This window comes from Apodemus sylvaticus, chromosome 1 (genome assembly GCF_947179515.1).
Source record: "Apodemus sylvaticus chromosome 1, mApoSyl1.1, whole genome shotgun sequence".
In the NCBI taxonomy this organism is placed as follows: Eukaryota; Metazoa; Chordata; class Mammalia; order Rodentia; family Muridae; genus Apodemus; species Apodemus sylvaticus.
Window position 1 is genome coordinate 109,040,998 of NC_067472.1, and position 23,659 is coordinate 109,064,656.

The 23,659-nt window shown below is 46.8% G+C and overlaps 1 protein-coding gene across 1 annotated transcript in view; it reads right to left on the reverse strand.

Annotated features, from left to right (window-relative positions):
• Tenm4 (teneurin transmembrane protein 4) overlaps positions 1-23,659 on the reverse strand; it is a 561,145-nt gene that overhangs the window by 23,805 nt on the left and 513,681 nt on the right. The window contains 3 exon segments of the mRNA XM_052158525.1: positions 6,901-7,778; positions 13,082-13,236; positions 17,361-17,593. Coding sequence (XP_052014485.1) covers positions 6,901-7,778; positions 13,082-13,236; positions 17,361-17,593 — 1,266 coding nt within the window.

Here is a 23,659-nt window from a genome sequence, read left to right on the forward strand (position 1 = left end):
TCTAGTCGTAGCTGGGGCACTGTCTGCATTCTGCAGTCATGACTTGTACTGAGCAGTTACTGCAAGATTAAATCCCAACAACGAATTCTAGACTTCAGGATTGTCGAGATCTGTAAGATCTGCAAACTGTACCATAAGCTCACTGATGCTGTTCTGAGGCAAGGTAGACACTTCTGGGGGGTGGGGTTGGTGCTTAGGAGTCAGGTCCAGCTAGGGTGGAATCCTGGTTCTCCCTTTTATATAGACCATGGCACAGAGCCAGTCCCTATCTTTCCTAGGGCTATCCTTTGCCATTTCTGTCCCCCGAGAGGCTAGCAGCTGTGGACCGCACACTGGGCACCTCTGCCAGTTTGCTTCATTAGGTTTAAGTCTGAGGCAGACTCTGGAAAGAGACGAGCCAGGGCACATAGTCCTTCGTTTTCTCCCCTAGTCCGTGTACAGCTGTACCAACATCTTCTTTCGGGTGGCTTCTCTCCCCCTACCGACCACCCTGGTGACTTGTTTTATGGCCGCCTTAGCCTGAAGGCTAGTGATGGCCGCTCATCCTTACGTGCCCGTGGCTCTCAACACCTTCCTGTCTCTGCAGGTGCCTTCATCAACACGCTACTTTTGGAATCATGTCTCAATGGATAGATATTTGTTTTTGCTTTTCTTTTCGCACTTCTGTTTTTCAGTCTGCATAGTTTCAGTCTGCATAGCATTTTCTGTGGTTCTTTTCCCTCTTGTAAAATGCACCCACCTTTAGGCCCTTTCCAGAAAATTCCCTTTTACAAACAACTCAATAGTTTGAATATGACACACTTAGAAGTTTCTACATGTATGTATGTATGTATGTATGTATGTATGTATGTAGACGACATATTTTGTCTCATACTTTCTGAGCTTTTTCGAACCTGTGTCCTGCTATTAACTGTGACTACTACAGGGCATTCTTTGCTCAGGCATTTCTGCCTCTTTTCTCTTTCCTAGAATCCTGCTACATGTGCATTTGACCGTTTGATATCCTCCCATAGCCTGTGGATGTCCTGCTCTGTGAGCTTATCTTTTCTCCTTTGTGTGTTGCTTTGGGTAATTTCTATTGACCTAGCTTCTTTCCCCGGCTGTGTCATGCTGTCATCGAGAGCTGCGGGCCCTTCAAAGGCATTCTTCGTCTCTGGAGCCGGGCTTCTCAGTTCTAGCATTTCCATTTGATTCTTTTTCTCCCCATCTCTGCTGAAATACCCATCTGATCTGCCCACAGCTCACCTTTTCCATTAGAGCTGTTAATATAATTACAGTTATTCTAAATTCCCTGAAAGGTGTTTTCAACATCTATGTCATATCTGAATGTGAGCCTGACGACTACATTCCTTGCCATTTCTTGCCCTTTTGCACAGTCAGTTGGAAAATGTGACATCTTGTGCAGTACAGAGGAGTCTGAGGTGACGTGAGTTTCCTCCTGTGAGGTCTTTAATGAGGGTGTGTGAGGTAAGGCCTTAGGAGTTGAGCTGGCTTTGAGGTTCACTGTTTTTATGGTTAACCGAGGTGCATCTCAGGCATTAAGCTCCTGTAGCAAATTTGATTGAGAAACTGCTTTGCCAGAGCATTTATTTATTTATCTATCTATCTATTTATTTATTTATTTATTTATTTTCCTCTGCCTCCAAATCACTCTGTCCCAGCTTCAGGTTCTACCTATGTTGTGTCATAGAGGGACGGCTCCTTCCATGTGCTGGCATACTCCGTATCCCCTTCCCACTGTATTCTGCCCCTTGTTTTGCTCCGGGATTTTAGGCAGTTGTGGGTGATGGGGCAGTTGCTATCACTCTGAGGGCCCATGGGTTCCCGAGCTTCAGGACTTGGGCCTGTTCTGTGTTCCTTTGGCAGCAGCTCTGGGCAGTTATTACATTCCCTTTCTTTCTGTCTCTCATGGGCTATATGGATTTCCACACACTGTCTATGGGGGATACACAACTGCCATTTTCTTTTGCTCCTTAGGGGAGACAGGGTGACAAAGGAGTAGGTGGAGTAAGTGGGTACTGTGTTCCCTAGTAGCATCTGCTGTGCCCCTTTACCATGCCAATTGTGAGGGACACTTTCTTATTCTCTCTCTCTCTCTCTCTCTCTCTCTCTCTCTCTCTCTCTCTCTCTCTCTCCCTCTCTCTCTCTCTCTCTCTTCCTGAGTGTGTGTGTGTGTAAACCTCTGCTGTGGTTTGTAGGAGGTCGGGTAGATCATGAAAGAACACACAATACCCTTCTTCCCCCCCCCCCCCCCCCCCCCAGTTTCTGTAGCTCTAACTCAATACCACCTCTAGTGTCTGGCTGTGTCCATCAGGCAAACCGCTTACATGCGGTTCTTTTCTGTAGGTGGAGTTTACTTCTTGGATTTGGGCCTGTTGCTTGTCCTGTGACCTGAGAGAAGGAATTCAGGGCAATCTCATAGATTTGTCTCTAGTCAGGCTTATTTTCATTGTGAAGTTGGGCACCATGCTCTTTGTAGCTCTCTTATCTCTCCAGCACAGACCGAAAGCCACCCATTCTATCTGAGCTATGTGAATTGAATTCTCCATCCTGCCAGGTGCACTGATGATGCTGGAGCCAGGGTCTAAATGTAGTGTCATCACTGCGACACACACTCCTTCTCTGTCTCCCTGCTCTCCTGAGTCTATATTTCATTCATAAAATATTTACTGAGCATCTATAGGGTGGCAAGCCCTAAACTTAAAGCAGAAATAAATGTAAAGAATTAGTAAGGGTCTCACCGATTTAATGTGAGCGTAATTATAATAGGAACTGTCCCAGGGCACTGTGTGTGGCTAGAGCCACTTCCCTTTATCCAACACAGTGAGCTTGCTGCTCACATCTACCAAGAAAGCCCCTTTTGGAACTAGCCCGATTCTGTAAGCTTCCTTCTTTGCTTTGTCTTTGAGACAGGGTCTCACCATGTACCACAGGTTGGCTTGGAACTCAACGAGCACGCAGCCCAGACCGCCGCAGCTTCACGCGCACTGGGCTTACCCCTACTCACTACCACATCAGGCTTTATCAAGGCTTTTTTTCTTGCCATCAAGTTTTGTGTGACCTGGAGTTGAGTCTGCAAGCAAGGGTGTCTGCTCCACAGAGCCAAGGACTGCACTGCAGTCTTTTAGAAGGGTGTTCCCAATAGACGTCTCTACAACTGCAGACTCTCTTAGACAAGTTTCGCTAAGTATATGCTGTTTATATTAGACGTTTCATTTAATGTGCTGTGAGAATTGATAAAATCAACTTAAAACTTGCTTCAGAAACAGTCCACACTGCAAGCATTCCTGCACTTTTATATGTATAAACATTGAGTTTGACTCCACTAAGCTGCCTCATGATGCTAAAGGGAAACACTGTACTCCAACAAATGGTCCACTGGAAAAACTCTAGATGTGGGTTTTTTCTTAATTAAAAATACTGTAATGATTTCTAGCTGGTTTCATCATTTATGAACTAATTTCACTTTCTGAAGGGATGTATGTATGTATGTATGTATGTGTGTGTGTGTGTGTGTATGTATGTAATTTAGGGTCTCAGAAAGGAATATACAAAGACACACACACACACACACACAGAGAGAGAGAGAGGGAGGGGCACAAGGGCACAGAGACCAAGAGGGAGAGACAGTAAGAGAGATAGAGACAGAGAGAAACAGAGAGATACTCAGAGAGAAGGAAAACAGGGACCAGGTACAAGAGAAGGGGGACAGAAAGCTAGAGAATGAGAAAGCGGACTTTCAGAGAAGAATCTAGAGTCCCAGAGAGACAGCAAGGACAGAGATCCAGAGAGAGGTGACAGAGACCAGAGAGATGGGTCAGGGATTCAGAGAGAAAGGAGGTGGTCAGCCAGAGAGAGGGCAGGCCAGAGATGGAGAGAAGAGGGTCATCAACTCTTTTGATGCTCAGAACGGCCCCAAGGAGAGTGACAGCTCCGTGTGGCAGAGACTAGTTGAAAGCTCTCCATGGCGACAGACCAGTGAGTGCTGGTCATATACCCTCGCGTTGTTTCCGTGTGAGCTGAAGCACTGTGGCGTGGGGCCACAGTGTACCCCATTTCCTAGCCCATCGCAGATACTCCTAGGACCTGACTATTTTCCTGGTTTTTGTCCTGATTTCTCAGACTTGACATTTGATTCTACTCTATTTGCCTGACTTCTGATTTCCACCTCTAATAAAACGCTTTTTTCTGTTGCTTTCATTGCTTCCTTTGCACGCTGCTTCTCTCATGACTGTCAGTGCCGCAGTATTGTTGGAGGCAGCAGCAGCAGCAGCTATCACTGAACCTGCCAGATTTTGTCTCATGAGATTCCCTGCCTTAGACTATCCCTAGAAACTCACCACTGACTTAATCCCTGCCATTCAGGTGAGTCAGGAAGCAGGTAGAACACAAGGCCAGCGGAGCAGGAGCCGCAGGGATGTGGGACTTCATTCTACACCTTCTAAACACGAATTAAACTTACTGTGTACTTTCTCTGAGCTCTGTGTCCATAGGTAGAAAGGATATACAGATGGTAATTCTTACTGACTGGGGCAACCCTTGTCAACTTTGTGTGTGTGTGTGTCAGACCCAGAAGCTTGCAAATCCTAGGAGCTGTTATAGACAGGAAAGAGTCTGGCACACAGCAGGATCTCAAAAAAAAAAAAAAAAAAAAAAAGCGAGTTTCCCTTTACTGTTGGGTTCGGCACCTTCCTTCCACATTTGGTTTATGCCAACGATCAGCATCCCTTCAGTGCTTTAATATAAAGGGATTAAAAAATATTTTTAATGCTATTTAAAAAAATACAATTGTAACAGTTTTTTTTTCTTGAAATATCAACCATGGTTGCTAGAGGGATGGCCAAATTGGTCAAGTGCTTAGCAAATATGAGGACCTAAATTCAGTCCCCAGAAGCCACATAAAAATGCTGGGCCTGGTGGTGAGTGCGTATAATCCCAGCACGGGCTGGGAGGTGGAGACAATCAGCTCCTGTGGCCAGCTGCTGGTCAGCTAGTCTAGCTTAATGTCTGAGCACCAGGCCAATGGGAGGCCGTAAAGGAGGTTGTTCTGGGCCTCCATACACACATGCACATGGACCCACACATACAACTGCATCCAAGCAAACACACGAATCCACACACTGCACCACAGTTAAATCACCATCAGCTGTGGCTGCGGTTTACATGGGGGACAGAGAGGGAGGGCTCCTTGTTTGGTGTATGGTTAGGAAAGGATTTTAGTTTTCAGGGATGGCAGGAGTAACAGTGGCAGTGGTGTGCATTTGCATAGTTTGGGATTTGGGGGAGTGACCTTGGGAACCTAATTGCTGAACAGATTTGCTCTGACAAAGAAACTCCTGTATTGGCTAAATAATGTATAAGAAGTTTCCACCAGGCAATGGGGAAAATTGAATTATTTAGTGTATTTCCATTTCAACGAGTTAATCAAGATAATTGCTATTTTCCTGGATCTTTGTTTTTTTTGTTTTTTTTTTTGTTTTTTTTTTTTTTGTTTGTTTTTTTTTTTTTTTTTTTTTTGCAATTAACAAGGCCCTGTTTGGAGACAGGAATTTAACTAGTGAACTTTGCACATAGGGCTATGACATTTTTTAGTGTAAATTATATTTAAAAATCAATCATAGCCCCTCCTCCATCACCGGATTCTTCAGCTGTGAGAGCTGATGTTTATTTAATTTGAGAAGACTGTAGGGTCCAAGGACTTAAACTCATTTGGGATTTGCAAATTCAGGGGGAGGTTTGGGAAGGCCCTGGAGCCCAACTCAGAACTAAAACTCTAGCCGCAGACAAGCTAGAACTTGTGTTTAGAACTTCTGTTTCTCTGCTGGGTTCTCACTATCTTCTAGACTGAAAATGAGCCTCCCTCAGCCTCAGTTTCTGTAAAAGAGAAAATATTCCCCATTACCCCCACTGCTGTGAAGATTAGCTCAATGACTCTGTTCCTAGCACAGAGTTGATGTCCAACAAGACTAAGTTCTCGCATGCTCCTGCAGCCTGTCTGAGGCTGACATGTTCAGCAGGCACAGGTGTCTGGAACATGACAAGGAAGAGAAGCTTTTAAAAAGAAGGCCGAAAAAGAGATGTTACAAGGTCCACTCATTAAAACAGCACCTCCGTCTTCTATCCATATGTGAGATGAGTTATTTGCCTAGGATCGTAATGATCTGAACTCTGTCTCTCTGGCCACACTGCTCTGAGGTGTGTACCTTGCATGAGGAGCAGCAGACAGTTACCTCAGGTATTACACCTGAGAACAGAGAGCTGCAACACTGCTGAAGGACGAGGCCCAATCACAACCCATTACATAGAGAAGCCAATAAGCAACTGGATCAAAATCATTTCACTCCTTCATGGGTGATAATATGTAGCTGTTGTCATTCTTTAACGAACTTGACACATTGAAAGGAAGACCAGGTGATGTTTGTATCATGTGTTTGAGAAGGGAGACATGTAATGAATGTCAGAAGTTCATCCAGAATTTAAAAAAGAAAATGTAACGTCAGTTATGTAGAGAATCCGTCCACATGGGACTGTCCCTCCTGTTAGCTATCATCTTGCTATTTATAAGAAGAAACTAATACTTTAAGTACTTCTGGTTGACATCATGTGTTTGTGGTAATCTGGGTGTCTGCTTTATCTATTTTACAGGTATGGAAACTGAGTCCTAAAGGAATTAACACGGAGCTGGGATCGAAGCCCCATGTGTGTCTAAAGCTCATGCCTTTCCCGCCATCGCCATTTTTCTCTTAGGAGAAAATCATTCAGAATATGAGCACGCAGAACCTGTCACTGGCTCTCACCCCCCACTCCTGAATTAAAATGAAATAAATAAAACTCACACATCATCAGTTCCGTCATTTTCAATCATACAGCGCACCTCGTAGAACATATCTTGATACTTACTCATAAAACGTTGTCCACCCGTTTTCATTGCTTTTGGTCGCCAAGAGGCCAGAGTTGCCATGGTATGTCATCATGGCCAGCTCGTGTCCTTGTGTGGTCACACTTCTGAGTGCGCTGTTGGTGCCCATGGTTACCCAGTACACCTGGCCATCGGGGACTACCAGCCAGAGAGGCATCCCAGTAGAATCTCGGCGGACGTTCACCATGTTGCCGTTGTTGTCTGTGATGTGTGTGATGTCCCCATCCGCTGTGTAAGTGAAGTTGTACAGGTAGTCCCCTGTGGGCAGGCTCTGAGTGTACAGATGCTTGCCACTGGTATCAAAGAGGTACAGCTCCTGGTCGATGGGGGAGGATAGCTCATACATGTTCTGGGTGTTCAGGAAAGGCTTGTTCTTCCGGATAAATCGAATTCGGATGTTTCCGAGGTCGGCCACATAGAGCTCCCCATCAGCACACACAGCCAAGGAAGATGGGGTGTTCAGCTTTGCATCCTTGGCATAACCATCATCTCCAGAGAAGCAGTCACAGTTGGCGTCATTCTTACAGTCACAGCCGCTGGGGGCACCAGCAACCAGTGAGATCTCGCCACTTGTAGTGACCTGCCTGATGCGGTTGATCTTTTTCTCGTCTGTCTCAGCAATGTACAGGACTCCATTGTGTGAAACGGCCAAAGCGGTGGCTGACTCCAGGGTTGCGTGAATGGCCACCTTGCTCAGCAGGAAGTGGTCGATGCCAGGAACCTGGCAGTGCATGGGCCTCCCAGCGACAATGCGTACCTGGTGGTTTTCTGAGATTTGCAGGACCACATTGTTGTCGAGGACATAGAGAGAATTATCCATTGGGTTGATGGCTAAGTCTGTGGGCCACTCCAGGCGAACCTGACAATGGAGACATGCAAGTTCAAATGATGCCCACCATTAGTCATCCCCAAACTCCTAATAACCCACTACTGTGTTCAAAGGGCCTGTATATACAGTACGACCCAGCCTTACGGGAACTGAAGAGGGGACCACAGCCTTGAAAAGCAGGTCAGTGAGATAGACAGGTTTGGGTTCCTAGCCTAGACCCACTTATATACAACCTTGGGAAAGTTACTTTGCTTTTCTGAGCTTTAATATTCCTATTGGGAAAATAGGGATGACAACTGTACATCCTGGGACATAGTTAAGTACTCAAACTCAGACAATGTTACAGAAGCAAGAGTGAGTGGAGGATGGGGTCTGGAGGCTGACATAGCAGTTGTTCAGAGGATTTAAAGAGATCTAGAAATGCTGACATGACTCGTGCATGAAGGTGACTTAACATGAAGTTAGGCTTGGAGTATGAAGGCAAAACCCGCATGCCTCTGCCTGACACGTGGTTCTAGGCTAGTGACTCTCCATTCTGGCCCCATATTCACACTAGATGGAGACTTAGAAAACACTGGTGCCCAAATGCCACTCTGAGAAGTCAGATACACCAGATCCTTAGTGTGGTTGGTCCTGGGTTGGGAATCACACCCAGATTCTCCTCTCTCTCTCTCTCTCTCTCTCTCTCTCTCTCTCTCTCTCTCTCTCTCTAATTTGGTTTTTTCAAGACAGGGTTTCTCTGTATAGCCCTGGCTGTCCTGGAACTCACTTTGTAGACCAGGCTGGCCTCGAACTCAGAAATCTGCCTGCCTCTGCCTCCCAGAGTGCTGGGATTACAGGTATGCGCCACCACCGCCCGGCTCAGATTCTTCTCTTAAAGGATACTTAGCAGATCAGCAGCGCCAGCAGCTCTCTGGAGCTGGTCAGGAATGCAGAATGGTAAGCTTGCCCCAAATCTACTGAATATGTATCTGCCTGCAGGCGGAACCGTCAGGTAACTGAGTGCACACTGGAGCTCAGATGTGGGGAGCCCATAGATGTGGGGGTCACTAAGGGAAGCCCTTGCCTGACTGTATCCCCGAGAGGCATAGCTACACTACACATAGTCCGGAAACACTGAGCAGCTTCTTCCAGCTGACTTCCCAGCTGAGGACCTGAGGACCCATCACCTTAACATCCCTGGGCTTCCTACAAACACCTGACATCTGCTCCACTTTGGGGGTCCTCAAACAATTGAATAATGCAATTGGAAAGTTTCTCTCCTAGGAATTTGTTCTAGCATGCTAGCATCTACAAGTGTATATCTATCACAGCTATGCTAGTAATGGCAAAAATTCATAACAATACGCCCAAACCAAACAGAACTGACTCAGATGGCCAACGACTGAGAACTGGCTAAATAATTGTAGCACATTTATTTTACTTGCAAATTAGAATACTGCGCATAACCAGTTAACATGATCCTCTAGGTTGGCGGTTCCCAACCTTCCTAATGTGACCCTTTATTATAGTTCCTTACGTTGTGCTGATCCCCAAGCATAAACTCATTCTGTTGCTACTTCATAACTGTAATTTTGCGACTATTATAAATTGTAATATAAGTATCTGATATGCAGGATATCTGACATGCCACCCCCACAAGGGTTGAGACCCACATGTTGAGAACCACTGTTCTAGGTAGATATGTAATGATGTGGGGGATGGGTTTGCTACATACTAAGTAGAGAGAACAGACTACAGAGGTGCAGAGGAAGAATGATATCAGCTAGGGGAAATATTTTTGTTTATAGACAAAGAGGAAAGTTAAAGCTAGAAGAAAACATACTAAAATATTAGCCATTTTGGGATCAAGGATGATGTTAATATTGCATTTTTTAAAAGTTGTTGTAATGTACATGTGGTTGTTAGTGAATGTAGAAAACCCAAACAAAGCCGGATAGTGGTGGCGTACACCTTTAATCCCAGCACTTGGGAGGCAGAGGCAGGCAGATCTCTGAGTTCGAGGCCACCGTGGTCTACAGAGCAAGTTTCAGGATGGCCATGGCATCTGATTTCCAAAGAGAAAATCTATTTCCAAAACCAAAACAAAACCAACCAACCCAACCAACCACCACCCACAAATGCCAACAATGAGGTTGTTTCTCGTAGCTTAAGAGCCATGCCCAAGATGGAGCAAAATAGTCAGTGTTCAGCTTCTGTGTCCTAAGCCTTCTGTGCCTCACCCAGCCCCAGCCCCTGTCTATCTGCTTGCGACTCTCCAGAGCCACAGTTGGACTGCTGCATGCACTCCCCACTACTCTCTGGGGTACGGTCCTGCCAGCTTTCAGCTACATCAAGAACACAGTTTGCTCTAAAGTGACAGGAGAATTTTCAATTTCCTAAAACCCATTTCTTGTCAACACTGGCTGCTAAATATTTTATGCCCTCTGGTCCTGTGGCACCTTGGGGACTTACTCGCAGAGACCTTTCTGCTTGTCATTATGATGAAAAGATGGCGTCCTGATGAGTGGGTGGGTGGGAAGGAGCAGAGAGGGAGCCCGGTGGGGAGAGGGAGCCGGCGGGTAGAGCATTTTAGCATTTTTCTCATGTTGCTTTGTGTTCCTGTGTGCTGTTCTCAGCAGGCTCTGGCATACCAGATCCCTGCACCAGATCCCATGCGTACACCTTTCTGGTTTTCTTCCTGTTAGTGACGACCCTGCCAGAGCTTCAATTCCCATCATCAGGACATTGGGACTGGACCTGGGAACTTCGGTGGTCCTGAATCTCCTGAGCTCAGGGGACTTGTGGAGGGGCTCCTTTTCCCAGCTGTCCTGAGTATTCTGTATCTCCATGAAGGTGATTTGAGCCAACTGCTTTGCCACCGAATGGTGAATGTGGACAAATGCATTGTCACGGGTATAAATGAACAGGTTTCTATACTGAGCAGGAGGGGTGGGGGTAGGGTACCTCACTTCCTGGTTACCTCCAAGGTCACGAATGAGTCATCTTACTCAGGTTCCTTAGACACTGAGTTGCTTCTCCCCACTTCCCACCCCCCCACATGTAAATTAGAGTAATCAACATTAGCTAGAGGAGTTGTAGCAAATGAAACAATATACCAGGAAATTCTTTGTAGATTTTCAGGGAACTAATATTTACATCCTATTACCAGCTGGTGGCTGTGCGCTAGGCAATTATGTTCTTGATCTCATTAGAGAGATTCATTTCCTCATCCTTGATGAAACCCAGTTCAGGGCTGCTTGTAAAGGCGTTTCCTCTCTCCCAGCCTCAGTTTCCTACATTCTACCCCAGGGACTACGGTGGCAACTAAATAAGAAAGGGGAACGTGTATTTGGCGCTGACCTCATTTCTAGTCAGCACCGGAAACACAGCAAGTTTTCTTTTGGGCTTCAACATACAGGGCGGAGGCCCCACCTGCCAAGCTGAGAGCCAGGCCCTGGGGCCCTTACTTCTGCTCGTCCACTGCATGACTCACACAGTGTCTTTTGAGATTTGGTTTTTTTCTCCTCCCAGACTCTTCCTTATCCTCTTTTCAGGCTCTAGCCATGCTCTCTGTGACTTTCCTTCCTGATCCCCACAGGAAAATCTGGGTGTTTTTAGTAGAGGGAGCTCTGAACACAAATGCCACCATCCATATGTGCATGGAAAAATACATGCCCGTGTTAAGAGTTCAGTGGGGGCAGGGGATCCAATTTTTCCATTCAGACAAAGGAAGCAAGGATCAGAAGTAGAGATTTTAGCTCATGATTTCTCAGTATGTGGCTTTTGTGTTTTTCTCTCCTTTAACACGCTAGCTGCCTTCCAAGTCTTTGGTGTGACTGCCTGGCAGTGCCTCTCTCTAAACCTAAACAACTTTCCAATGTGTGGATTGAAAGTGCTCGGTGCCCTGTGCTGGCTGGTTGAGGGCCCATTTAGAGAAGCAAAAATACTTGTCTGCACAGCCTTAGGTTTTGGCTGCTTCCTCCTGGGTAATTCTAGCTTGCTCACAGACTGGAAAGGGAAACACTCAAGCCAGCAAGGCAAAGCCTGCCAAATTGCAAAGTCAAGCGGCAGAGAACAGATTCACAGAAGCTGGCACGGGGGACACGACGGCAGCATCGGGCTGGGCTGGGGTGTAGGTGCTGGGAATGTCAGCAGTATGTGGTCATGGGGCTTGGAGGAAGGAGTTCAGAGATGCATGTTAGGAATGGAGGAAGGCCCAGTGAGTGAGCCCGAGAGAGGGGGTTCCTGTTGGCCTCTTTATATGCCCCAGACTCTGATAATGTTAGCAGGATGGATGCTCACTGATCAAACTCAGGCCAAGCCCTGATCCAGGGCCTGGCAGTTAAGGCCTTGGTCCTTGCCAAGTCATCATAGAATATATGCAGGAAACCCTGGGTAGCCAGTCACTGGGTCTCTTCCCTGCTGTCTACCTACTGAAACCCGAATTCCTTGGCATAGTATGAAGACCTTCTCTCACTGGCTGTAGATGACACTTCCATCTCAACTCCCTTCACTGTGCCCTCTTTGGCATTCAGCCTTCCCATGTTCTTTGAGACAGGGTCTCATGTATCTCAGGCTTTGAACTTAGCATGTAGCTAAGAATGACTTTGATTGTTGGCTTTCCAGCCTCCATTTTTTCAGATGTGGGATTATAGAAGTAAGCTATCATTTCCAGTTTATATAGAATTAGGGGATTGAACTCGGGGCCTTATGAATGCTAAGCAAGCAATCTGTCAACTAAGCTGCAACCCAGGTTCACACTAGGCTTAGAGACATCTTTCTTTGCACTCACTCTCACTTTCTGTTCTTTTATGCCATCCAGCAAACCCAGAGTCCAAACCTGCTACCCATGTCTCGTCCTTACTGAAAATAGGTGCTTTTTATTCACCATTTCAGAAGGGATGAGCAGTGTTCATCCCACGTGATGGTACATGTGTTTTCAAGGTAATCTCGACATGCCAATGCCTGTCAATCACTTCATGGTATGGTTAGGAGACAGGAAGTTCAGAAGATTTCACAAGCCCATCCATGCCCCAAGGCGTCGGGTAGCTAAGGATCTACTGAGTGGTCCAGTTAGGATCCAAACAACTATTCAACAAACACTGGCTGTGCTCTGACTGTGTACCAGGCACTTTGGTTACAGTAGAGGAGGTGACAGGCAGGCAGAATCCCTGTCTTGTGCACTGTATGTTCTAGAAAATATACATGTGTTTGCATGTATTGTCAAAGAGAGAGTTCATAGACGTGAACTTAAGTTCACACTGGTTTGCTGGCCATAGGAAGATTCTTTTTCACAAGAGACAGGAGTAACATACATGCACATAGGGTTCCAGGAGACAATGTCTTCTCACCTGAGAAATGTCCATGACAGAGTCACAGCTGAGGGGCCTGGCCGAGGTCAGGTCATTGGAGCCCAGCAGTGTGGAGATGATCCCATTTTGATCGACCCGTCTGATCATGGTGCCATCCACAAAATAAATGAGCCCAAACTTGTCCACGGTAATTCCTGGGGGGAGAAGGCAAACTAGGAATTCACCATTGGCTCCGAGAAGGAGCTGGACAGTAGAAAGCTTCAGGGTTTAGCATCTACTCCCATCCAGCTGTCCCTCTGCTGGGTCTTGCACCTGGAATAAGTGCTGTAGCACTGAGCTATCCCAAGTCTCTCTAGTTCCCTCTTTGTTATTAATAGTTTATTTGTTACTTACCTTTGATTACTTTTAAATTAAAAAAGTCTAAAATTATTATTTATTTGAACTTTTGAACTCTCACTTCTACCTATCCAGTGCTGAGATTTTGTGTGCACCGCTATGCCCAGTCTTGTGCAGTGCTGGGGACTGATGCAAGGGCTCTGAGCATGTCAGGCACGCACTCTACTGACTGAGCTGCATGCCCAGTGACCCAGTCCTCTCTTACAGATAACGAGGGAGCAAGGAAGCTGCCAAGGCTTCGCGTGTCCTATGAACCAGGGGGGAGAATCCAGTGTCCCGGGCCTCAGGCGCTGTCTTCCCACTTTGCTGCTACAAGAGGCTCTTATCTTTCACTAGGATGCCAAGAGGCCTGGGTTTGTGAAGGATAGAGGGTAGAGGTAGGAAAGACATTTTCCAGTGTCACTGTGAATTATTTAAATTACTTTATTTCTGAAGTCCTGAAAGCACAACAATAATGGGTCTCCTTTTTAGTAACAATTTCTCTTTTCTTCCAAGGTAATCACAACCTCACCTGAGTAAGAATTTGCCAACTCTTATTATTTTGGCTTCATTGGTCATTATAAGAACACACATTGAAAAGCATCCTTTGGGTCTGTGTGGAGAACGGGTTTGTTGGCTTTCGGACCTGAGGAAGGCATCCTGACTGGGGTCCTGGCTGTTACTCAGCATCCTCCCTTTCGCTTGCTGGGCCGCTTCACCTGACAATTTTTCTCCATGGCGGTGTGTGTGTGTGTGTGTCCCAGTCGTTGGACCTCGCGGCGTTTGTTTCCTTACTCATTCCATCAAGGCACTGCATTTCCGCCTTAGGGCTGAGGACTTAGGAGGAGCGCATGGCACCTCCAGGTGGATGTTTGGGAAAACCCCATGCGAGGCTTGTGTTTCTGAAGGGCACCTCGGGGAGGGGATGGTGGAACAGAAGGCCACGCAGGAGGTCATTCTTCCTGGCTAGGGACTCATTTGAGAACCACCTAGGAGGTTTTGCTTGGCCTCACTTCTGGTGAGACCCACCCCGGAGATGGCAGGGTCCAGGATTGATGTGTGTTTTTAGAATTTCTGGGTGGTACCTGCCACCCATGAAGGGTGACAGATTTTGAAATGGAAGCACAGGACTGAGTCAGAACCACACGAAGCACCATGGGAAATGACAGGCCCAAGAGGGAGGTGGTGAAATAAAGGGTGATCTTGATATAATCTATTGTCTTCTGGCCAGGCAATGGGAGGGAAGGTTAGATGAGGCACCGGGAAGGGGCATGTCTGAGTCAGGGAGCGAGCGTCCAGCTGAGTTACTTCCCCCTGACTCGTGGTCTCCACATTGCTGTATGGGATGACAGTGTCTGACTGGGGTGGCTGGGGAGAGAGCTCAGCTGATAAAGTGGGGAACTGAGATTCAGTCTTAGAAGCCACGCAGAAGCTAGGTTTGGGAGCGCTCTTACAGCCCTGGCGCTGGGGAGGTGGAGACAGGTGGATCTGCAGCTCCCTGGATTCTGGGTCAATGAGAGGCCCTGTCTTAGAAAAATAAATCAAAAAGGTGGGATGACAACTTTGTTCTCCTATACATGATTGTACACATGTCTTCCCTACAAATACTATGCATGATTGTGTACTCCTGACATGTGCCCATACACCCCATAACATACACACACACACACACACACACACACACACACACACAGCAGGGTGGGGAGAAATAGCTGACTTGGAGTTCTTAGCTCCCAATACTCATTGATGACCATTCTGACTGTACTCTGTGGCTTCCAAGGCCTGGGTGGGTTCTCTGGTCCTTGTGTTTCTTCCAGGCCATCAGGATGGGATGAGGCCTCCTAAGTGATGGCCACACCAGAACACTCATTCCATCCCTCTTTAAAGGACCAGGAAGCTGGAAAAGGACTTCACACCAATGTACAGGCAGCCTCAGGGCTGGGAGCCTTTGCTGTGGTCCTGCCTAGAATGTCAATTAATTTCCTTCCATAAGCAGCAGGACATGAGTCAGTCCTGCCGCCTGTCCGCCTGGCTCTGCCCTGTCTCTCTCTTCCATCTGCCAGGACTGATGAACACTCCATGAACAATTGGGTTTCTTGTTTACAGAGTTGGCTGCGCGGGCTAATAGAAGTGATCTGTCCCCTGATTAATTACTTCATTTTTTCTCCTTTTGTTGTGCTAAATAGATGGACATCTTTTCTCCTCCCTCCTGCAAAGTGACTGCAAACTGCAGCACCCTTGTCATTTCTGTCTGGGTTAATTACAGGCTTTTGGGCAATGGTACTGCCACTCCATCTGTGTGGGTGAGGGAGGGGCCACAGGCATGCGGAACAATGGAGAGATGCCAGGGGAGAAGAAAAATCTCAGAAAGGAGCGGTTTTGATTTGAAGAGAGTGGGGTGGGGCAGCTGACAGGGGCCTCGGGGTCATTCTTCTTAGCTTGCTTACTCACAAACTGGGAAACTGAGGTTTGAAAGGGGAGCTCCGAGGGCTGTCTAGAGGCAGAGAAAAACCGCAAAGCAAGCCTGCGCTTTCTCTCCACCGCTCAGTCAGTACTAAGGAATCACAGCTAGCAGAGAGTTGGAACCGCTGGTGACACAAAACTTACCTGCAGAGTTGTCACCTGACCATTCCATTAGTTAGGCAGACAGTCTGTCATTCATGATGCTACATGATCACATAACACCTGGTAGTGATACTAAGAGGGAATCTCCCGGTGCTGTGTTTACTATGTGCCTAGTCCTCTGTACTAGACATTTATGATCCTGACATGTGAATTTGATTATGACTGTGCAGAATAGCCCCATAACACAGAGGAGCAAAATGAGGTTCGGAGAGGTTAGGCTACTAACATCACAGTTACTAGATAACAATGCCTGTATTTGAACACATGATTTCTCAAGAGTCTACTGCTGTGATTTGAAACCAGACCTTGACATCTGGTCCTCTTTAACAATATAATTATTTCTAACAGTTTTACAGGACAGCGTGTGAAATATATCAACTTTGACGCACCCCTCCCACTCCCGAACAATCTCAGTAGGTAAGGGTAGATGGTATTATTATCCTGATTTTATTGAGTAGGTCCCTGAGGCTTAGAGGCTAGAAGCCTCTGGCTGTAGGGCTTGCTCTATAGTAAATGCCGTACTGAAGCAAGCCTCTCGGCAATGATGGCTTCGCTTCTGTCAAGCTCCCTCAGTCTCCAGGCATTCAGGTTCCTCTTGGCTCAGAGCCCCGTGGACAGCCCTTTCTTCCTTCATCTCAGGGCATGAATCTCCTCTCTCCTATCAGAGTGCTCACCATCCACGCGCCATTGATTCTGCTGCAGTGAGCTCTGCTCTACTTTCTGAAGCTCTGTGCACTTGGGATACACTTGATGAAGGAAGAATTAGAGACTCATCTCTTTGAGTCTACCTTATATGCAAGGAAGACACAGGGCAATGTCTCTGTGTAGCAATAACTGAGGGAAGCCTGCACCGGTGGGAGGGAGTTGATCAAGGGATGGAGCGTTGGTTTGTTAGAACCCTACACAGCTGTTAAGAGTGAGTAGCTGGGAGAATATTTACTGTCATGGAGAAGTCATTTGGCATCGTTTAGATAAAAGCAGCTTGCTAACAGAGTGTTCTTGATGCTTCATCTTGTTTGACTGCACTGACTAATGTGCACAAACACTCGGAAAAAGACAGGAGGAAAGACAGGGATTGTTAACTGGGGCTGTTTCCAGCAGGTAGAATTATCACCATTCCTTTGTGTGTGTGTGTGTGTGTGTGTGTGTGCGTGTGTGTATGACACACACACGCACACACACACACACACACACTCCTCCTCTCTCTCAGGCCTCTTGCTGATAATTGCTTATATCAAATATAAACACACCGACACACAGACAGACACAATTTTTGTGACAAACAAATTCTATTATTGTTTTCAAAACAAAACCTTACCCCTGGGATTTGTGAGTGTGGCTTCTGTGGCTTTCCCACCGTCTCCACAGCGAGTGTCATCAAAAGGGAGGCACTGGTCCCCTGTCCCTGCTACCACCTCGGAGTTCTTGACCAGGTCCTTCACCACTGTGGTGGACTTGACCTTGAAGACCCGCCGGCTGTTGGTATCAGACAGGAAGACGGCCCCGCTCATGGGGTCTGTAGCCAGGTAGTATTTGTGTGCTGGGCTGTGACTGCAAGAGAGGCAGGGCTAGGGTGAGCACTTTGCTCTCTCCATCACATAACTAGAGATGCACAACATGACTAAGGCCATACACCCCTGAACATGCCAGGTCTCATTTGATCTCAGAACTGAGAAGGGTTGTTGGACCTGCTTAACACTTGGGTAGGGATATACAATAAGAATTCCCCAACCCATTTGAATCTAAGCAAAATGCTCTAAAGAGGATGCTGTCTTCATTGCGGGTGACCTGAGAGCTTGGCCTAATGATGCCTCCCCTTTCCATTACTAATGTAAAAGCCCCTTTGCCTATCCTGAGGACATGGCTCAGCCCACATGGCTCAGCCAGTAAAGTGCTTGCAAGCAGCAGAACTTGAGTTCAATACCCACAACCCATGTTAAAAACATCATCATCATCATCATCATCATCAACAACAACAACAACCAACCAACCAAACAAACAAACTAACAACCAAACAAACAAACAAACCCTGCCAGCTGTGGCTATGTCCTTGTGATCACAGTGTTTAGGAGGCAGGGCCTCACTGGCCAGCTGGCCTATACTCCTTGATGAACTCTAGGCCCTTGAGAGACCGACTCAAGGGAAAAGAGGGTATATGGTGCTATCCAAGGTTGTTCTCTGGTTTTAATATGCATATACACATGTACCCTCTCACACACATATACATACATATATGAAAAACCCTAACAGGCCTCTTGCTCATGATTGCCTGCATCAAATGCTAAACATATACTTTTTCTCCTCTTATGTGTATTAGTGTTTTGCCTACATGTACACATGCGAACCATATATGTGCAGTGCCCACAGAGGCCAGAAGAGGGCATCACATTCACTGGAACTAGAATTACAGACAGCTGTGAGCTGCCATGTGGGTACTGGAAACTGAACCTAGGTCTTCTGGAAGAACAGTCAGGGTTCTTAACTACTGAGTCATCTCTCTAGTCCAACACATAAAAGGTTATCAATGAATCTTGTCATAGGCGGCCTGCTCACCCAAGATAGGAGCATGGAGATGTTTGACTTTCAACAACCCGGGGGTTTAAAACAGACTTTCTCTCTAATGTTTTTATTAAGACTTCCAATTCCATTTTGAGACTGACAGATAAGACACTGGCTAAGGCTGCCTGCTGCCAGCGTCTGCCCATTTCCAGGCATTCCTAAGGGTAGGTTAATCAGGAGCTCAGGTGTCTATCCTGCAGTCAGGTATAAATTAGATGTAGGATCACTTTCTAATTTGCAGCAAACTCGAGGAAAAGAAACCAAGCAGAGGAGCAGCGCTGATAGGGTCTGTTTCTGGAAAAAGTCACAAAACCTGGGCTCTGGTAACAGGGAAAAAGTCAGATCACAGAGAAATGTGAAAGGGATATTTCCCTTGGAAAATGCCCAGGGCATGAAACCAGATCACTCTGGATTCTGTGGGTTCTGAACCTGGGCCCTGGGCCTCCAGCTTCCTTCATCTACAAGATGGCAGTGTTAGTGTTTACTTATGAATTGGGACCATTCGCATGAAACCACATGTGTCTCACATGATGCATGGTGCGCACGAGGGACTCCCCAATCACGTCTGCTGCTGAGTGGGTGGTACCTGTGTTTGCCTTTGGAGACTTTTGGGTAGGCATCGCCTGCTAAGTACAGACTGTACTACTCAGGGGTATTGATTACAGCTTCTTCCAAGACTAGAGCACACGGATGATGGGCTTACCACTGGGAGCCCACTGTGATGTCAATTTTCAGCTCCTGTGTGTGGTCTGCTCATGTCGGTATTGTATCCAAACAGCATGTCAATATTGTACATTTATCAAGCACAGAGATTAATCCAGGTCCTTTGGAAAAGCTTAATTTTATAAATTGGTGTTTATCACACATAAAGCTTGAGGCACTGTGTGTATGTTTGCATGTGTGTCTGTACCTCTGTTTCTGTGTATGTGTGGGTTTATGTGTGTGTGTGTCACGGGGCCTTAGTCTTGTCCTGACTTATCATGATAGAAACATCCCTGAGCCAAGTGTCCAGACCCGAGGCTCTCTTACTGCTGTCTTTCCCTGAGATCCACATAACAGGCTGTTCTGCACTGCTGTTTCCTCTCCAGCCTCATTTGTACATTTGTACAAATGCTATCCCATTGCCTCCTGATGAACAAAGGCAGGATCCTCTTCCTTAGACCAATTTTCTCATCTGATCCAAATCCCACCAGGTTATTCCTGTGTTTCAGTTTGCAACGCTCTCCCATCTTTCAGGGGAAGCACAGACCTTCCAAGCCAGCTGCAGCCTGGTCTCTTCCTCTCAGACATCCCGCACTAGCAACACCCATACCAGGCCCCTTGATGCATTTGGCCCTGCCTCTACCCATTCCTCTGCTCTGTTCCTTCCCTCTGTCATCTATTCTCAAGGCGTCCACTCAGGGACCTTTCCTGCCACCTTTCCCTGGCTGTTTTTCCTCTGTGGTCTGGGGTTCATACTAGTGTATGTCTTACACCGAGCACAAGGCCTGGCAATTTATATGTCTTTCATACCACCTTTCAGTACTTTAGGGGGAAACGGCCAGATTTTTATCCAGTCTGCATTTCCAATGCCCGACTTGCAACCTCCAGCCCTTCAGAGCAGCTTGTCTTAAATAGACGACATGTCCATTTTCAGTTTATCTAGGTGGTATTTGCATTAAAATCACTTAGCTTTGCTTCTGGTTCTCATGGGGTTGGCAGTAATAGCACAGACGTCCTGTTTATCTTCAAATGTTCCCTTGGGACTTAGAAGGTGGCACAAATTTAATCTTCCCAGACAACCCTGATCCTAGCTTAATAAAGCACAGTGACCTTAGATCCCGCTCCGTCGGGCTGGAGCATCCTGGCCTCCTAGCTTCCCCGTGACAGCCAGGAGGCAGGGGGACTATTTCATTTCGGTGTGCATCACTCATGATAAACTGGTGCTATCTACCTTGGCAGAGAGAGGACCCTGAGGGACTATGGTGGAGGGCCCTGTCCACTTACATTAGCCCCTTGAGCTCACATAGCCCTGCACTGCCCTGGAGAAGCATCACTTACGGGGAACTTCTCAAGTGGGTGAAGTCCAGGAGATGGTGGCCTTGTCAAGACTGTCCTAGATCCTAAAAGAGTCAGGGTGGCATCTCTTATGCTTATATAGTGGTCAGCATGGAAGGAAAACTGCTTGCTCTGAATGGAGAAGGTAAGTATTTAACTGGGGCAAGTCAATGAAATAGTTGTGACTGACAGCTGTCCAGTAGTTAGGTCTCTGCTCTGCCCACACATGGGCCTTTAGACATACAGATGCACAGACAGACAGACAGACACACGCGCGCGCGCGCGCGCGCACACACACACACACACACACACACACCTTTGTTTTTCAGACAGGGGCTCTACTTACCATGTAGCTGAGGATATCCCTGAAATCTTACTTGTCCTGCTTCTGGCTCCCAAGTGCTGGGAGTGCACGTGTGTATCATCACTAAACCTGACTTTTTTTTGGTGCCGGAGAACAAACCCAGGGCTTGGTGCAAGCACTCCACCAACTGAACTACATCCCTAGCTCCACATTTCCTCCTCGTGCCAGCCAGCACTGGCAGTTGCACTGTATCTGTGGTTCCCTCTGCTCCCCGACACTGCTCCATGGGACAGAGCTGTGGAGCTGAAGCCATGGACTGGGATGTATGTGACTGAAAGACGTGGATCCTGTCCTAGACTGTGTGTCTGCACTTGACACACATGGCCTCATTCCCCCTGTAACTAACACATTAAGAAGGGACTGTCTTCTTTCATTTAAGACGACTGAGATGGGCAGGGATAAAGAGCCTGAGCAGGCTCACAAGCTGAGGAGTGGATTTCAGTTTCCACGTGCTTGGCTCCACGGTCCTCGTCTATGTCCCCACACAGCTGCCTCTGTTCCCTGAACATATCAGCGCTGCACCCTGAAGGCCCAACGATCTGCTGCAAGCCACACAATGCTCAAAAGCATAGGATGGAAGAGAGCTCCAGGGCCCTTTTGACTGCCTGTCTCTATTCCCTCGCCTGCATGCACTACCCTTCCCAGCCTCCTGCTTTTCTGTTGTAGCTCACTGTATCCTCATGTTCCCACTAGAGCTGTGGCAGATCATGATTCTAGTGTCTGTGACACTTTCACAGGTTCTTCTTTGTTGAGTTGTCTGTTTCCTCAATACAGTCTTGAACTTGGAACTGAAGAAATGGTTCGGCAGCTAAGGACCCTGGCTGATCTTCCAGAGGGCCTGATTTCAATTCCCAGCACCCACATCCGGTCCTGGGGGATCCTATTTTCTCTCTGGCCTCCAGGCATATTACATGCATACTGTATACAGATATATACAGGCAAAGCTTCCATATAAATAAACTAGCACCACCACAACCACTACTAAAAACACCTTGAACTCTTCTAGGATTGGGACTAACTTTAAGTCCTAAATGATCCCACGACAGATTCAGAGGAAATATTCTGAAAAGTTCTGCTGAATTTATGTGAGAATAAATAAAAGAATGGATGTGGCTTTGTCACAGGAGGCATCCATTGCTAGTGACCTTAGACTGATGGTTCTATACAGCAGAATCATCTGGAAATTAGACGTAGCCTGAACAAGCATGACTGCAGGGGGCTGGGCCCTGCCTTTGAGGTCTCTTCAGGTGAGTCCTAGGTATAGCCAGACTTGGGAATTAAGCAGAGTGCCTCAGACTTCAGTGTGCAGAGGACACTCTTGAAGACGTTAACAAAATGCAGATTTTAGTTCCATGGTGCAGGGCTTGGCATTTCTGATATTTCTCAGGCACGTCAGTACTGTATTCTAACGGCCTAGGGATGTGCTGCAAACCAAGTAAGCCTGAAGGTGTGAGATGGAAGATGGCCTGCAGAGTCCCCAGAGGCCCCAGAGGGCTCAGAGGGCCCAGGACCAGATCCATGAACAGGGAACATTTTTAGGCTCCTAAGACTGTCTAATCCAGTTCTAATGGCCAGGACCCTGAGCAGGGCCAGACACAGAACTAGATCACAGCTTCCCTACTCTGGAGTTTGCACAGAGAACTCCAAGGTCACACTGTCTTCTAGCTCTGGGAGTGTAACTGTGGCTGTGGAAGCATCCCTGAAGTTAGTGAGGTGAAGTCAGTCAATCCTCCCTCTTTAGGAAGAAGTGGGGAAGCTCTTTGTAGAGACTGGGATTTTGGGAGTCTCTTGTGGTAAAAGATAACATTTTTTTCTACTTCTGAGGAGAAACCTCCTTTGGCCCTGGAGTAAGATCTCCTTTGATCAAGGAGCCTCATCTGAGCACCCTGGCGCTGCCCTGACAGGAACCAGCTCACTTGTTCCCCCAGCAGGCAGAGGCGAGTGCTGGAGCCAGAGAGGCAGATGATCAAACACCAACTCTGTCCATTTGCTGCTTTCAGTCTCTGAGCTTAATCTGAGAAATGGGGCAATCGCTTCTACTTCATCTACTTTATCCTTATTTTAAGGATAAAAACTATACAAAGAATATAAACCTTTGCACATAGTGTCTGTTTCAATAAAATCAAGATATTTAAAAAATGACAGCGTTTTGGGTTTTTGTCTTTTTTCTCTTAATTTTTGAGATGTGGTCATATATATTCCAGGGGACCTTGAACCTACCAGGTAGCTAAGGATGATCTTGAACTTGAGATCCTCGTTCCTCTATCTCCTAAGTACTGGGATTCGAGGACTGGAGCATCCTACCCAGTTTCTGTGGTGCTAGGAATTGAACCCAGTGCTTCAAGAATACTAAATAAGTATTCTATTATCTAAGTTATGTCTCCAGCCCCCAAATCTGGTGACCCTGAGCAATCTCTAGAATATTTATGTTGGTGAGTAATAGCTCTGTATTCTTGAGATAACTCTGTCTTGCTAGTCTATTTTCCATGACAGTTCGGGGCTCTTTTGCGTTAGTACAATATGTGTAGCTCGGTTTGAGGAAGGTTATGCTCACGCATACGAATAGCCCTTCCTGTCCCCAGGGAAGAAGTCCTAGAAGACATAAGGGAGCTTGCTTCCTGAACAGGTCCACAGCAGCAGATGCTGAAGGGACTCTG